This window comes from Prunus mume, linkage group LG3 (genome assembly GCF_029339155.1).
Source record: "Prunus mume cultivar Tortuosa linkage group LG3, ASM2933915v1, whole genome shotgun sequence".
Lineage (NCBI taxonomy): Eukaryota > Viridiplantae > Streptophyta > Magnoliopsida > Rosales > Rosaceae > Prunus > Prunus mume.
This window is the reverse complement of record NC_142700.1, coordinates 16,050,372-16,067,271: the sequence shown is the minus strand read 5'-3', so window position 1 is coordinate 16,067,271 and position 16,900 is coordinate 16,050,372. Positions and strand designations below refer to the sequence as shown.

Sequence of the window (16,900 nt, the reverse complement as noted above, 5' to 3'; positions counted from 1 at the left end):
TTGCTATTACACGATCCCCTTGATATTTGTCATGTTTGCTGGTCACCTTGGTGAGCTTGAGCTTGCTGGTGCCACACTTGCCAATTCATGGGCCACCGTTACCGGTTTCGCTCTCATGGTAACTCTCTCTCTCTCATGTCCTTATTTTTTTTAGAAAATTCAAAGTCCAAGGCCGACCCATGAGCCGGGCTTGAGAAAGCCCATTGGGCCAGGCTAGGCCTAAACGGGCCTACTTCATTAAAAAAAAATCATAAACTTAATCATAACATTTAATTATGTTTATTTGCTTATCACATTCGCCTTAACTTTACCGGTTGCAACAGCTTACTGTGGAGAGAGTATTTTCTGCTATGAATACTGTGAAATGTCCACTTTACAATCGAATGGGAGATCAATGGTTTAGTGATAGCTTAATTATTTACATTGAGAAAGATGTGTTTATTTGTATTGATAATGAACCATATATCCCTGCCTACCAAAGTCACAGCCTTTGCCTCCTTATTTATTACGGTCAAATAGCATTTTTGTAGTGTATTTTGTTAGAGACTTATCATGGAGGCAGGCGGCCATGGCGTTCAACAAGGAAGAAAATGGGGCAGTGGAATAAACTGTTGGACATGGAGGAGGCCAAGAACCAGGTCTTGTTTTTCTTGCCAATGATTCTTACCAATTTTTGCTATTACACAATCCCCTTGATATCTGTCATGTTTGCTGGTCACCTTGGTGAGCTTGAGCTTCCTGGTGCCACACTTGCCAATTCATGGGCCACTGTTACCGGTTTCGCTCTCATGGTAACTCTCTCTCTCTCATGTCCTTATTTTTTTTAGAAAATTCAAAGCCCACGACCGACCCATGAGCCGGGCTTGAGAAAGCCCATTAGGCCAGGCCGGGCCTAAACGGGCCTACTTCATTAAAAAAAATCATAAACTTAATCATAACATTTAATTATGTTTATTTGCTTATCACATTCGCCTTAACTTTACCGGTTGCAACAGCTTTTGTGGAAAGAGTATTTTCTGCTATGAATATTGTGAAATGTCCACTTTACAATCGAATGGGAGATCAATGGTTTAGTGATAGCTTAATTATTTACATTGAGAAAGATGTGTTTATTTGTATTGATAATGACTCTATAATGCAACGTTTTCAGAGTATGAAAACTCGTCGTGGACAATTGTAATATGATTTTTTTCTATTAAATAAGAATTGTAATATTATCGTTTCATTTTTTTTGGTTCTATTAGTGTATAATTTTTTTGTCTTTTAGACGTTGACTCCTGGAAGGAAAATTCCTGGATCCGCTCCACTGTGTATAGTAACATATCGTTGTCCCCTAAAGAGATTTCTGTTTCGAAGAGTCTAACAAATCTTATATAATATAAAACCATATATCCCTGCCTACCAAAGTCACAGCCTTTGCCTCCTTATTTAATAGGGTCAAATAGCATTTTTGTAGTGTATTTTGTTAGAGAATTATCATGGAGGCAGGCGGCCATGGCGTTCAACAAGGAAGAAAATGGGGGCGTGGAATAAACTGTTGGACATGGAGGAGGCCAAGAACCAGGTCTTGTTTTTCTTGCCCGTGATTCTTACCAATGTTTGCTATTACACGATCCCCTTGATATCTGTCATGTTTGCTGGTCACCTTGGTGAGCTTGAGCTTGCTGGTGCCACACTTGCCAATTCATGGGCCACCGTTACCGGTTTCGCTCTCATGGTAACTCTCTCTCTCTCATGTCCTTATTTTTTTTAGAAAATGCAAAGCCCAAGACCGACCCATGAGCCGGGCTTGAGAAAGCCCATTGGGCCAGGCCGGGCCTAAACGGGCCTACTTCATTAAAAAAAAATCATAAACTTAATCATAACATTTAATTATGTTTATTTGCTTATCACATTCGCCTTAACTTTACCGGTTGCAGCAACTTATGTGGAGAGAGTATTTTCTGCTATGAATATTGTGAAATGTCCCATTTACAATCGAATGGGAGATCAATGGTTTAGTGATAGCTTAATTATTTACATTGAGAAAGATGTGTTTATTTGTATTGATAATGACTCTATAATGCAACGTTTTCAGAGTATGAAAACTCGTCGTGGACAATTGTAATATGATTTTTTTTCTATTAAATAAGAATTGTAATATTATCGTTTCATTTTTTTTGGTTCTATTATGTGTAGAATTTTTTTGTCTTTTAGACGTTGACCCTTGGAAGGAAAATTCCTGAATCCGCTCCACTGTGTATAGTAACATATCGTTGTCCCCTAAAGAGATTTCTGTTTCGAAGAGTCTAACAAATCTTATATAATATAAAACCATATATCCCTGCCTACCAAAGTCACAGCCTTTGCCTCTTTATTTATTAGGGTCAAATAGCATTTTTGTAGTGTATTTTGTTAGAGAATTATCATGGAGGCAGGCGGCCATGGCATTCAACAAGGAAGAAAATGGGGGCAGTGGAATAAACTGTTGGACATGGAGGAGGCTAAGAACCAGGTCTTGTTTTTCTTGCCAATGATTCTTACCAATGTTTGCTATTACACGATCCCCTTGATATATGTCCTGTTTGATGGTCACCTTGGTGAGCTTGAGCTTGCTGGTGCCACACTTGCCAATTCATGGGCCACCGTTACCGGTTTCGCTCTCATGGTAACTCTCTCTCTCTCTCATGTCCTTATTTTTTTTAGAAAATTGAAGCCCAACGCCCACCCATGGGCCGGGCTTGAGAAAGCCCATTGGGCCAGTCGGGGCTTAAACGGGCCTACTTCATTAAAAAAAAATCATAAACTTAATCATAAGGGCATTTTAGTCCAAATTTGAGATTAAACTCACTTAATTCCAATATTTTCACATCAAACCAAATTCATAAAACACTCAATAAAGTCACACAACTTAATAAGATTTTCCACAAAAATAATAAAACCAAGTATTATTTTTGAGGTTATTACATAATTAGACCGTAATACGTTTTAAAAAATAATAGGTATGAATTTTTTATTTTTTTTAAAAGGATGGTATGAATAAATATGCAAATATTTGGTGATGTGTTCAAGAAAAGCATGATTATATTTGGTGGTACGATTATGTTTCGTGATATGATTATATTTTGTGATGTGATATGTTGTTCATCTTATTTTTATATATATATATAATTGTTGAATTAATAATTGACACAAATTAATGTGCTAATCATCCAATTATAAACTAGGAATGAATAAAGAAAGGTAAATGAAATGAAACAAATTATATATGGGATTTAAGTGATAGAATCCTAAACCTAAACTCTTATTTACACATAATTATATATGTACGCAGGCCTAACGGGCCGGGTTTTGTGGGTGGGCCTGGCCGCTTTCTTTGACTGGGCTTCAGACACCCAAGCCCAAGCCTAGCCCAGACAAAGGCAGGCCAGGCCATCTCAAAGCCCATAACGGGCCTGGTCGAGCTTTTTTTCGATGGCCCGGGCTGGCCCCATTGGCCCATGAGCCCGCATGCCAAATGATGAGGCCTACACACTTAGACAAAGACAGCCCAACCCAAGAATTGGTTGTGATCCCAGCCCTTATAACCCAACTTACCATCTAGAATAACCCACTATCCACGTGCAATAATAAACCAATGTGGGTAGAGTTCCCAGTCAGAAAGGTGACACAACAAACTTACAGGAATGAAAAAGGTCTAAAGAAAGCCCTAGTCCCTTCTTTGCCAAAAAAACACTCTATAACCATTTTCACTTTGAGGGGGAGGAAGTCATTGTTCTTCCTCCCCTCTCCTCTTCTCTCTTCCTCTCCTTTCCCCTTCTCCCCCATTTTCAGAGTTTGTTTTCATTTTGTAATAATTTTCCTCACTCATCACAGGCGGATGCATCTCGGCATTCGATCTCTACCTTCGTTTTAGTGTTGGATCTCTACCACCATCCTTTATGCGATTTCTTCATGTTTGGAATAAGTTGCAAAGACTCTTTGAGTTTTTCTGTGTAGTTTTCACCTCTCATTTGTGAGAGCTTTCCACCTCTCTTTTGTGAGAGTTTTATTTGTATTATTATAGCTTGGTTTTTTCAAGCTTTATCTATTTTTGGTTGTTCTGAATTTGCCCTCTTAGTTGAGATGCCTATGCCAGAGTTTCTTTGATCTTGCGTGATCGTTAGTGGAGGATTCCTAGAGTGTCTTAATTTTAATGTTAGATCGCTCTGTTATTGTAATGGCCCTTTGTGTCTAATGGTTTTTTGGGCTGAATTATTCAATGCAATCCCATAATTTCTCAACAACAAAAAAGGTTCAATTTTAGTAAGTTCATCAAACGTGTGACATGACTTTTTTTCAATTTAACTAAAATAGCACAATCCAAGCCATCAAGCGTGGCTTATTGTTCTTAAGTGATCAAATTAGAAATACCAATAATGTTGGATCAAGACTAGTCTTTTATGTTCACGATAGTTCGTTTCCCCAATAAATATATGAGTCGTGATTCAGAAATATAAGTCAGGACATACCTCACTTGGAATATTAAAGTTTTTCTTTGTTTCTTATGAAAATGCCTTTTTCTTCAAAGATTTGGCCCATCTTTGAATTTTTTTTGGTTTTTTTGGTCAAAAGGAAATTTCATTACTAAAGAAAGATTATAAAACGATATAGTTACGTAAAGTAAACTCAAAATAATTAGGTTAGGTTAGAGAGATGTAGGAGGCACATAGTACTTTTTTAAAAGATTCAAAGAAATACATGATCCAGTTCCTCCATCCACCCAAAATGAGCCCAAAATGCCTAAAATCCAAACAAAAGGCGACACCAGACATTTGCTTCAGGGAGAGCTTAGGTCTTACGCATATAAAGTTGCCACAAAGGCCATGTTAACTTCCATACCAAGTTTCCAACCCTAGAGAATTAACATGCCTTATTGCAACGTATATTATGGGTCATTTCCCATAAAGTCTTCAAAAATAAATAGAAGGCATGGAGAAAGAAACAGATGTTAATTACAGAAAATTAAAAGAAAATACATCAAAACGAAGCAACACATGTGGATGGACTGTCTGTGGGGATCGCTGCTTTACTTTCAAAACCGCCTAATCAATAATAATTTATTAATTTGTGAAAATCTTTGAGAGTTCTCATCTATTATTATTAATTTTGAAGAAAATTCAAAGTTGTAAGTTCGTAACATCAAACAGAAGACAGTTTGTGTAAACTTGTTTTTTTGGCATGAAGTTTGTGTGAAGACGTTGATAGATATAGTATGTTCTCTTGGCTCTTGTTACACTAGTTCCTCTTGGGTTTTCCACACAGTTCTTAATCTTTGTACCTTTTTTGTTGTTGTGTGTTAATGTGGCATTTAGGGTCCACTTGGATGGAGTGACTTCAAATCTAGAAATTTCGATGACTTATAAGGTTAAACTGTTTGTTTGGACTACTACGTACATTTCATGTGTATCACGATTTCAAATCCAATTCAAATAGGAAAATACTTCCCTCCTTATCATGTATGCAGGAGTTTCTACATTCCTATCAATAATAATGTGACATGTGTGCATAAATTTTTATTTTTGTATTTTTAATGAATTATTTTTGCGTATATGTCAAACTGTAATTTGTAGTAATAATCTTATATGTATAAAGCAAAAACAAAGAAAGGTGAAACATTCAAAATTGGCCTGTTCTGCATTATATGATGCCTTTCTCTATCTTACCTGTGGTCTACCAGTCATTCCAACCACCATCATTAATCAGTTTCCTTAAAAATATCAGCGCAATGCATGAAAATGGCATTAAATTATGTGCCTTCTTAGAGTACTGGCCCAAGACCATACTGGGGTCAACCCCAGGCCTCAGTAACCTACTTGCAAATCTAATTTTTTTTCTAATTTTTTTTAATTTATCAAATTTAACTCTATCAACGCCTCCATTCGAACTGTCAGGAAAAAAAAAAAACAAGAAGACAAAAGTTTGGTGCACAGTGTAGTGATGGAGATGACAATCACAATACGACTCTGTGTGTGTGTCATAAGTGTGTATTGTGTTCTCAGACAATTGTTGCATGTGGCTAGCGACTACTAGCCGTAGCGTCTAAATTATTTCTTCCCCAATCCGAAGTGCAGCACGAATTATAATTGATTGTGAATCGGTCGGATTTATGTTTGTACGTACAAGTCCTGCTATTTAATTTCTGACAATATGATCCTGACTATACATTATGTTTGACACCTGTAAATTTATCTCTTGTGCAGTATATATTAATCTTCCACGTGATAAAACCAAAGAATAAAATATAAATATAAAAAGATTTAGTCTGTATAAATGGCGGTACGAAATCCCAGTTTTTGAATGGTACCTTCTAATTTAGCCTCTTGACATCCAGAAAAAATTATAAGAAAACAAGAAGAAGAAGAAGAAAACTAGAAGAAGAAGAAGTAGATGGCAATGTTAGCGAACACAGATTTAGAGAGGATAAAGGAAACTACTAGGGTACCCTTAATAGAGGGTCATGGAGATGGAGGAGGAGCAAACAAAACAAGCTGGTGGAAGAAAGTGTTGGACGTGGAGGAGGCCAAGAAACAGGTCTTGTTTTCATTGCCAATGATTTTTACCAATCTTTTCTACTATTTGATCACTTTGGTTTCAGTCATGTTTGCTGGCCATCTTGGGAAGCTTGAGCTTGCTGGTGTAACCCTTGCCAATTCATGGGCCATTGTTACTGAAAGAAGAGCAAGAAGAAGGAGAAATTTAGGTTTTGTAAGAATTGAAATTGTATATTCGATGATTATGATATTGTACAGTTGTCTATATATATACACTTGAAATGGAAATATCTAGACTGAAGTTTGTTACAGGAAAGATGGAGATATTGACAAGTGTACAGTAGTGATGAAGCTTAGCTGTTTCCTCCTTTCTTTCTAGAACTTGGTCTGCTGTGCTCAATTCTATTCTTTGTTGTGTGCTCTTGATTTGTTGTTCTAGAAGACAGAGGCTGTATGAGAGTGATCTTTGTGTGTTCTTCATTGCTCTGTTCATCAGTTACTGGCTTTGCTTTCATGGTAACTCTCTCTCTCTCTACCCTCTGACCTTTATATACTCAGTATGATTGCAGACCTTTGCGTTTAATTCTTTTCTTGTCTGTTCTTGTTTTAGGTTGGGTTAAGTGGAGCTCTTGAGACGCTTTGTGGACAAAGGTTTGATGCAAAGTTGTATAAAATGTTGGGGATCTATCTACAAGCCTCTTGCATCATATCTTTCCTATTCTGTTTCATCATATCTATAATCTGGTTCTACACAGAACCTATACTTATTGTACTCCATCAAGATCCTCAAATTTCCAAGTCTGCTGCTGTTTTTATGAAATTTCTGATTCCAGTGTTATTTGCATATGGATTCCTGCAAAACATCTTGAGATTTCTTCAGGCACAATTTGTTGTCCTGCCATTGGTCCCCCTTATTATTCATTTCGGCATTGCTTATGGTTCGGTACATTGGACAGCTCTTGGTTAGAAGGGAGCTCCACTTGCGGCTTCAATTTCGTTATGGTTATCTGCCCTTTTGTTGGCCATGTATGTCATCTGCTCAAAGAAGTTTGAGCATACATGGGAAGGCTTTTCGTTAGAATCGTTCCATTATGTCCTTACTGATTTGAAACTGCCCTCCCTCAGCACTAATGGTATGGTAAGTGTCAATGCTTTCATTACTTTTATAAAGTTCACGATGCTTAATTAAGCTTGGTGGAAAACCTTTTCAGCATCAGGTTAAAAATCATAACGTAGTAAGATATCGTACTTACAGTGAAAGGACATTTAAACCCAATTATTATCCAAATTAGCACTCTGACCTGATTGAATTCAAGTGCTGGACTGTGGACGTATAACATCAATTGAGGGTTTGAACTCTTGAAGTATTAACTCAGATGCTGGCATGCTGCCCTACAACTATAGCATAGCAGCATTATTATCTATAGGAGTATGAGATAGAATTTGCATGGTTAAACTTCACAAACTTTTTTAACCTTTCCAGTTTGGAGGAATGGGTTTTTGAGATTCTGGTGTTGATGGGAGGATTGATGCCAAACTCGGAAGAAACAACTTCACTAATGGCGATGTGGTAAGCTTCAATATACTTTTTTCTTCCTCTCCTTTTCTATAGCTGTTATAATATTGCAGGCTGACTCAATTAGTCTTTCTTTGAATATTATCTTGTCAGTGTGAATACAGAAGCAATTGCATACATGATTATATATGGCCTCAGTGCTGCTGCAAGGTTGGTGGTAGAACAACAATCCAGCTTTTTATATTGCTCCAAGTTTTTCGATATCTAGATTCTGTTTCACACATTGAAACAAAAGTTACTTGTTGTGGTGTAGCACAAGGGTGTCAAATGACTTGGGAGCTGGCAATCCTGACAAAGCTAAGAAGGCAATGGCTGTGACTCTTAAGCTCTCTATGCTTCTTGCTTTCGTTCTTGTTCTCACTCTAGTGGTCGGTCACAATATCTGGGTCGGCTTCTTCAGTGACAGCCACATAATAGCAGAGCAATTTGCTTCCATGGTGCCTTTGCTTGTAATTTCAATAATTGTAGATTCTGTGCAAAGTGTTTTATCAGGTTAAGATCATCTACTTTTCTAGTAGGGGCAGTAGTTCAACTTTGCTTTTTCCCATTTGAACTTTGTTATCTTTTCCTAACTTCTCCATGAAAGTGATTGCCTGCCTTTCAGGTGTGGCCAGAGGATGTGGATGGCAACACTTGACTGTGTATGTAAACATTGTCACATTCTATTTGATTGGCATGACAATTTCCAGTCTTCTTGGGTTTAAGTTCAAACTACATGCCAAGGTACGTAAGACAACACCAGAAAGTTGATTTGGTGTGTCTGTTTTGTTGTTTTTTCTCTTTTGTCTTTTTCAATTCACATTTGGTACCTTTTTGGTGCTTGATTTTGTTACAGGGCTTGTGGATTGGTTTAACCTGTGGTCTCTCCTGTCAAGCTGCCACAGTTTTGTATATTACACAGAGCACAAAGTAGACACTGTGTTGGATTTATCTGATATTGCAGAGAGAGAAAAGCCAGTTTTGGTGTAAACAAGTAATACCACTTGGGCCAACTGTGAGACTAGTTTGTGCATTGCCTTTGTGGTGTGTTGAAGTAAAGCCGAAAGCATGTACTTTGTTAACAAATGTTTATGCCCTTAAATTTGACTTAGCTTTGAAAGCACAAATGCCCTTAAATGAAAGAACCTCCGATGCATGATTAATTATTTCTAACTACTTGAGTTACATGCTTCTTGCCACAAATCACACATCTTAACATAGAAAATCACGATACTTCTTAATGGGCAGATTCTATTGACCACGCTAAACTGTTATTAAGTGAATCAAAGGGTGAAGAGCCATTTTCTTGGCCAAAGGTAATAAAAAGACAAATTTCTGTTCAAAATGACTTGAGACATTACAATGAGGATGTAATAATCTCTTATGAGTCACTCATTTAAATAATCTTACTCCTTTCAACCATTCTCAATACAAATCTTCAATTATAAGAACTATAAAAGTTATCTTATGCATCTCCAACATAGTTGCCATACTATGATCCTTACCCATTTTGGCGAGAATGAGCGCAAAACGCAGCTCTAATAGAATTGGTATATGACTCTCCATTTTGGAGAACTCCCTATTTGAGTTTGGTGGCTCTCTATATTTATGGCATGTTTATTAATCCGTAATTGAATTGAGAAAGAGTTGGATTGAGGAGAATTAGATTCTGGATTCCTATTGAAGTTGTTTACTAAACCATATGGATTGAGGAGAGTTAGATTCTGAATTCTTATTGAAGTTGTTTACTGAACCATATGGAATTGGGATAGCAGTGGTACTAATTATTAAAATGTCCTCCTTGTTGGGTTAAAGTATATGACAAATTTGGAACTTTTAAAATTATGTGAGGATATAATTGGTAAAAAAGATGAATTCCTAATAGGTTAGTTCTCCATAAATTAGAATACCACCTCCCATCCAATAATTGAGTTCCTCCAAAATCAGGAATTCAATTCCTAATTTTGTGTGGCCCCACTTACTTTTTAATTCATTGATGTGAAATAAACGCATGAACCCTTAATAGGTGGAATTTAATTCATGATGAGAATTTCAATTCCTAATTAGTAAACATACCATTAGAGAAGAGGAGAGAGAAATTGATGGTTCTCCATTCCTTCCTCTTCTCTGTCCCTAGGCCCACAACCCTCTCTAGCCTCTTACTTTTTATTTTTTAATGAATTTTTAATTTTAGTTACTCAAATATTTAAAATTTAGGAAATAATAAAATATTATAGATTAGCCAAAATAGAGAACATTGCTGAAGGAAATAATTTTAAGTAGTTTGCTATAAAAGCTTTTTAGCTGTTTTAACTAAATTTGGCTAAAATTTAGAGACTCTCATGGAGATGGTCCTATCTTAATCCTTAAAAAAGTGGAACACTCAAGAAACCTGGATGATTGCATACACAAGGTTAAGCCTTTAAATTGTTATGTTTATAGTAAGTTATATTACGAGTTGGAACCAAAGACACTTGTCTACAAGTTAATGCCTTTTTCTACTGGGCTAGACCACATTAACTTAAAAAAATTCTCTTTGAGCCATAAGGAAAAACGTTATATATATAAAAAATTTAAAAAAAAACAAAAAACAAAAAAAAAACCCCAACACTTCTCTTTTAGAGAGATTCACTATTATACCTAATATAGGAGCCCAAATTATTTTTTTAAAAAACATATATTAAATGGACTTTAAAAACACAATCAAGGCTCATTTACAACATAATAAATAAGTTTTTAACTTCTTATAAATTATAAAACTGTCATCAATCTCTTAAAACAAGTATAATCCTTAACCCAAAATCTTATTAAAAAAAAATCTAAAATACTCAATAGGACATCAAAGTAATTTAATAATTAAAATTAAATTCAATAAAATCAGCTATTATTTTTTGGGTTTGTTTATATAAATTAATAGTGTAAAATTTATTTATATCTTTAGTGCTAATAATAAATATACATGTTTATATAAATATACATTTATATCTCTTTTATTTATACCTTCAAATAGTGTTTCTATGTTTAAATAGTGCTTGGATTTTTTTATAAATACATGTTTAGGATTGTTTATTTATAAATTTGTATTTATTTAACGCAACCCAAGACATATATAAGTGCATGTTATGCACAAGCGGCCAGAAGAAACATGAAAATACCAAATTTAAAAATAAAATAAAAAATGCTTTGGAGGATCTGATTCTGAAGCAACAGCCTCCAAAATAAAGATCAGAGATTCAGAAAAGTTGTTTGCTTTTTTCAAGGGTTGGAATGGCAAGGAAACTCGTTAAGCCTTCGCTAAATAAGCAATCTTTCTTCAAGATCCTACTTGGTGACTTCTCTCAGCGTCTGGTAACATCCTGCCTTCTTTTTTACTTTAAGTTCAAGATCAATTACGAACTGCTCTCTGTTTCTTTTGGTATGGTTCGTTTTTCAAGATTAATCTTCAGCATGCGTTCAAGTCTAGTCAATTTGTTAGCTGCTGAATGATACCCGTGATTTTTATTTGAAGGTTAATATCATGGTTCATGTTTGAGCACGCTGTTTTAGTCCACACTAAACACAATGGGGGAATTTTTACTTCATAGAAATAAATCACTTTCTCACACCTATTCATGCATATTGTATGCTATGTTCATGATAGTGAGACAATAACTGAACAGGGTTAGGTCAGTTCTCCAGGGAAGTGTCCTTTTCATCCAAGTTTGAGTCCCCTTCGTATAAATTTGATTTATTTAGAGTAATTTAGACTAAAGAAAAAAAAAAACTGAACATATGTGATTGTTTGGATTTTAAAAAAGCTATTAAATTTTGTAGCGTATACCACCTAAGTTTGTCAAGAACTTCAATGTACGGCCACTTCACAGATGTGCTCTCAGTGGCCCTAGTGGAATTCGGTGGACTGTGGAATTGGAAGAGAGAGAGAATGGCTTGTTCTTCCAAGATGGTTGGCAAGGGTTTGTGAAGGATCATCATTTAGAAGATGGGGATTTTTTGGTTTTCAAATATGATGGTGAATCAAAGTTTAAAGTCACAATCTATGATAGAACTGCTTGTGAGAAGAATGTAAAGGTAGCTGAGAGGAGTGGCTGTCCTGTTTCCTTGGCTAACAAAGGGAAAGCTCAAGTTAAAGAAGAAATTGTTGACCGTGAAACTAGAAACTACAGCAAAAACTGTCAAAACAGAGCAATTGTTTCTGGCAGAAGAAGTGGTAAGTTATACTCTATTTTACTTCTCTACATCTAGGGAAGATTTGTTTGTGCTATTTTCTCTAGCAGCTTATTTACTTTTTTCTTCTTAAATTGTGTCTCATATTGATACTGTATAGGCAATTATGTTATACCTGCGAGGAGATCTGCAAATGATCATGTAGGAGCAACATCAACTGAACCCGTCTTGTTTATACCGAAGTATTCATGTTTCATAGTAACTTTCACGAGGAAACTTCGATATGGCGTTGTGAGTACTTTATTACCTAATTTTGTTTTTAAAACTTCCCTTGTTGTGATTGCATATAGTAGGAGATCTTTAAAATACCTTTTTAAGATTATGCGACTCAATGAAGATGAAATGTAATAGAGTTGCAGTATGGAAGTTATGAAAAAACATTTTCAAGAAGTCGTTCTTGAAAGTTCTACCATTTCTTAGGGGTGCACTAACTTCTTAGGCTTGAGTACAAAATTTATGAACCATTCAGGTGAAAATGCTTCTAGCATGAAAGTGTTATAATTTTTTTCTCCTTGATATCAATGATGTTCCAAATTGCAGTCAATTCCCAAGGAAGTAGCCGTAACTGAAGGTCTTCTTAGCAAGAAGAGTATGATGATTCAGGATCCAACTGGGAGATCATGGCCTGTTAAACTTAGAGTCCGGGGCAAATTATCTTCGTGTCGTGTGAACATGTCTACAGGTTTGTTAAACTGTTGTAACGCGAACCAGATTATACCCGGGGACACCGCCATTTTTGAATTTGTCAAGCCAAGTCTGGCACAAATTCATATTTTCAGAGTGGGTGGCAATTCTGTAGTACTAGCTGCACCTGATGTAAAAGACTAAAGCTAGCCGACTCCAAAGCCTCACCTTGTAATACTTTCTGGAAATGTTTTGACTGCAATATCCACTTATCTATTTTAGTGCGTGCGAAATATTTTCTGATTGTTGTGCTTTAGATTTCTCTCTTGTAAATGTGATGCAGATGCACTTGGATTGAGACAGTTGAGTTTATATAACTCGGTGGTTGTGTACATGTAAAGTAGAGTATTTTGTCTTTCGGTAACCATGTTCCTTGTCCTTGTTCAGAGTTTTCTTCTTCTTCTATAGTTAGATTGGTAACCATGTTTCATAATCCAAAAATGGAAAAATCAAAACCATCCTTATGTTAATTTGGTTCTAAACACAGCCCATATACCTCCATCCAGCCGGATCCTGCTAATTTACCACCATTGGCTCATCTTTGTTTGTGTCATTTAACACATACACTAAAAATTATGGTTTTATTTAAAGGGCTTTTGAAATACGATAAAGTAATAGTTTGACCTATATGGCAATCCTCATAGGGACCACCCTTCCTATGTATTGCAGGGGTAAAAGTTTAGGAAGGAAAGTGATATGGAGGATCCATTTCCTTGTGGTGAAAAGTCAGTGAAGGCATTTATTTATGTATCCCAAATTTACCAAGAAAATTTATGTTTCCAACCACCTTGGTCATACGTTATAAGTCCATTCGACACACATGGCAGAAGCAAGCAAACGGGTAAAAGTCAGAAGAACAGCAAAACAACACCAAAGTCTTGAAGTATCTCAACTTATGGCAGCAGAAGAGTGAAAATAAGGTAAATAGCAGCCGGTATGTTGTCTCTTCACTGAAATAAATAACCAGTAAAAATTGTTCGGATGAACTCTTTGGCAGACCTAGTTGGTACTCTTGACAAAGATTCAAATGGCTAGGCCTAGGAAGCGTTCACCAAAGAAACCATCATTTTTCAAGATCCTAATTGGTGACTTCTCTCAGTCTCTGGTAACATCCATCAATCCTCCCTTCATTTTCACTTTTCAAGATCAATTCTAACAGTCATGATTGAATGCATGATTGCCTTTTGTCTTCTTTTTTCTTTTTCCTTTTGTTTTCCTTTCCTTTTTGGGTTAATTTTTGTAAGATCTTGAGTTTCTTTTTGGGGGAAAGTTAGAACAAATAGACATTTGCTACATGACAGTGGTTAAATTACTGTTTTGATAACATTCTGTTGATGAATGACTTAAATTTTTGTTTTAGTTTACTTCCTTGTTTTTGTGCCCTACTATCTGCCCATAAATTTGTAAACAAGAAAAAGGAAATGTTAATCTGTAAGGTTTTCAATGATTTGTTCCCAAGTTATACAATTTGAATTTTGTTAACCATAAATTTTTTACCATAGCCTAACTATGACATTACTTGCTTGGTTTTTAACCTTAATATATATGTATGGTCTTTTGAGAAGCTGTTAAATTTTGTAGCGTATACCACCTAAGTTTATTGAGAACTTCAATGGGCAATCACTTCGCAAATGTGCTCTTAGAGGCCCTAGTAGACAATGGTGGGATGTGAAATTGGAAGAGAGCGAGAATAGTTTGTTCTTCCGTGATGGTTGGCAGGGTTTTGTGAAAGATCATGTTTTAGAAGTTGGGGATCTTTTGATTTTTAGTTACAATGGCAAATCAAAGTTTATGATCAAAATCTATGATAGAAGTGCATGCAAGAAGAATGTCGAAGTAGCCGAGAGAAGAAGTGGTAGTCCAGTTTCTTTGGTGAACGAAGGAATCAAGCTCAAGTGAAGGATGAAATTGTTGAGCTTGACACTGAAGACTGTGAAAACAAAACGATCGATTCTGACAGAAGAAGTTGTAAGTTACTTTTCTGCATCTAAGATCTAGGGAAGATTTGTATATGCTAATTACTGTAACGTTTTGTTTACTCCTTTACTTTTTAAATTGTTTCTCATTTTTGCATTGTATAGGCAAATATCCCATTTCTGAAAAGAGGCCTGTAAGTTTTTGTGTACAAGAAACATCAACTGGATCCATCTTGTTCAAATCAGAGAATCCATGTTTCCTAGTTTGTTCGAGGAAGCAGCATTTACTATATCGTGTGGTGAGTTCCTTGTCACCATATTTACTACGTCAATTGTGCTTGTGAAAAACTTTTCCTAATGGGATCAGAAAACAGTCAAATATATCTTTAGAAACACCTTTTCATAACACTTAAAATTATGAGTTTTAGGCTTGCATACGAACGCTATGAATCGTTTTATGTATAAGTGCTTCTAGCATGAACATGTTTTGTATTTAAATTTCTTGGTCAAGTTTCAAGCAAACTTGTCTCATTTAGTACCAATCAGCTCTATGAACTTTTCCTTAACAGCCTCCTTGATATCCATGATGTTCAAAATGGCAGACAATTCAGAATAAACTAGCCGTAGCTGAAGGCCTTATGAGGAGAGATGCTTGTCATGCTTCAAGATCCAACTGGGAGATCATGGCTTGTTGAACTTAGAGTGGAATGCGTTAATCGTTTGGACATGGCAATAGGTTGGACAGAATGTCGTAAAGTGAACCAAATTTCACCTGGGGACTCCATTATTTTTGAGCTTGTCAAGCAAGGTGTAATGCAAATTCATATTTTCAGAGGAGCAGTGGGAGGCAATAGCTTGTCTGTGATAACTGCTGCCCCTAATGTTAAAAATTAAAGCTGGTTGATGCTTTTTTCAAATGTTGAGACTGCAGAATTTGGGTAGAGGATGATCTTATTTGATTCCCATACCACTCTTCTATTGCTTTTTTTAATTATGCCGAGTTAGATGCACTAGAATTGTGACAGTTGAGTTCATTCTTTGAGACCCTTGTGCCACCACAAGAAGTAATCCTTGTTACAATGTGCAAATAGAAATAGACTTTGAAAGAATTGCAGCAGCATCAAAACACAGTTTGAGATCCAATGCTTGGATCAAAAGCCACTGATGGTCTATGACTCATTAACACATGCACTGAAATTAGATTTCACTAGCAATGGTGCCCGCGTGATGCTGCGGATTTTGAAACCGTGTAAAATGTGTATAAAGTTGTAAAAATATGTAGGAAAGATGGTACTATTTATATAGACATGGAGATCTAAATAGTGGCATCACGCTTTGTTTAGCAAGTCTAAGTTACAAAACATAGGATAATAACATGTTTTTTATGCTGTTTGCCATGTTAAAATACTGACCATATTTTAATAAATCAAGTAGCAGTCAAAACATCAGAATATCGGCAATATTGAGCTGCTCATTGTTCAAAAGAGTTTGGATAGGTCCTTATATATATGCTATAGGGTGGTGGTGGAAGAGGATTTTTCTGTCTTGATGTCTGTTAGAAGGGGGTCTTTCTCTTGTTAGCTCTGCTGTGGAGGTGGCTTATGTTCTTTCTTGTCCTTTGCGGAGGTTTTAACTTTGTCGGTACAAATTTGGAAAATGACAGGTGTAGATAAATGGAAAATTTTGGGTGAAGACAATAACTATTATCACATAATTAAGTTCAAAGCCTTTTTTAACAGTCTGTTCTTTGATTTGGCTGATTTGATGATTGAATTGGCGGACACCTACAAAATTCGTTTACCAAAGTTCATTGTAAGTAGAGCCTTTATTGTTTTTGGTCCTTATTACTGGTGAATAAATTGCTATAAATTAGAGCCTTTCTGATTTATAGCATAATGCATTCACAAACAAAATATAATAAAACAAACATAACATAATGCATTCAGAATATCAAAACACATAAACGAAGTACTTTAAACTCAGTTTTCTGTAGTTTTAACTTTAAAGTT

At 35.8% G+C, this 16,900-nt stretch overlaps 1 protein-coding gene and 2 pseudogenes across 3 annotated transcripts; all 3 read left to right on the top strand.

Moving 5' to 3' along the window:
- The first annotated feature begins 6,307 nt into the window (after positions 1 to 6,307).
- Positions 6,308 to 9,240, top strand: LOC103326405 (protein DETOXIFICATION 18-like; annotated as a pseudogene). Its single transcript, XR_016124933.1, has 8 exons — positions 6,308 to 6,682; positions 7,006 to 7,028; positions 7,123 to 7,650; positions 7,996 to 8,082; positions 8,182 to 8,238; positions 8,342 to 8,580; positions 8,693 to 8,811; positions 8,924 to 9,240. The product of XR_016124933.1 is annotated as a protein DETOXIFICATION 18-like (transcript).
- Positions 9,241 to 11,219: 1,979 nt separating this feature from the next.
- On the top strand, positions 11,220 to 13,361 carry LOC103326391 (B3 domain-containing protein Os01g0723500-like). Its single transcript, XM_008228604.3, has 4 exons — positions 11,220 to 11,415; positions 11,881 to 12,274; positions 12,392 to 12,522; positions 12,832 to 13,361. The coding sequence occupies exons 1-4, from the start codon at positions 11,335 to 11,337 to the stop codon at positions 13,117 to 13,119; spliced, it is 894 nt and encodes a 297-aa protein (XP_008226826.2). The 5' UTR covers positions 11,220 to 11,334; the 3' UTR covers positions 13,120 to 13,361.
- Positions 13,362 to 13,494: 133 nt separating this feature from the next.
- LOC103326406 (B3 domain-containing protein REM16-like) lies at positions 13,495 to 15,858 on the top strand (annotated as a pseudogene). Its single transcript, XR_016125331.1, has 4 exons — positions 13,495 to 14,080; positions 14,557 to 14,872; positions 14,949 to 15,190; positions 15,494 to 15,858. The product of XR_016125331.1 is annotated as a B3 domain-containing protein REM16-like (transcript).
- The last annotated feature ends 1,042 nt before the right edge of the window (positions 15,859 to 16,900 follow it).

Bases quoted from the DNA above. Each gene is read 5' to 3' on its own strand.
- LOC103326391 (XM_008228604.3), top strand. From the start codon at position 11,335: ATGGCAAGGAAACTCGTTAAGCCTTCGCTAAATAAGCAATCTTTCTTC. The intron at 11,416-11,880 runs GTAACATCCTGC...TAAATTTTGTAG, and splicing joins GTGACTTCTCTCAGCGTCTG to CGTATACCACCTAAGTTTGT. The intron at 12,523-12,831 runs GTGAGTACTTTA...TCCAAATTGCAG, and splicing joins GGAAACTTCGATATGGCGTT to TCAATTCCCAAGGAAGTAGC.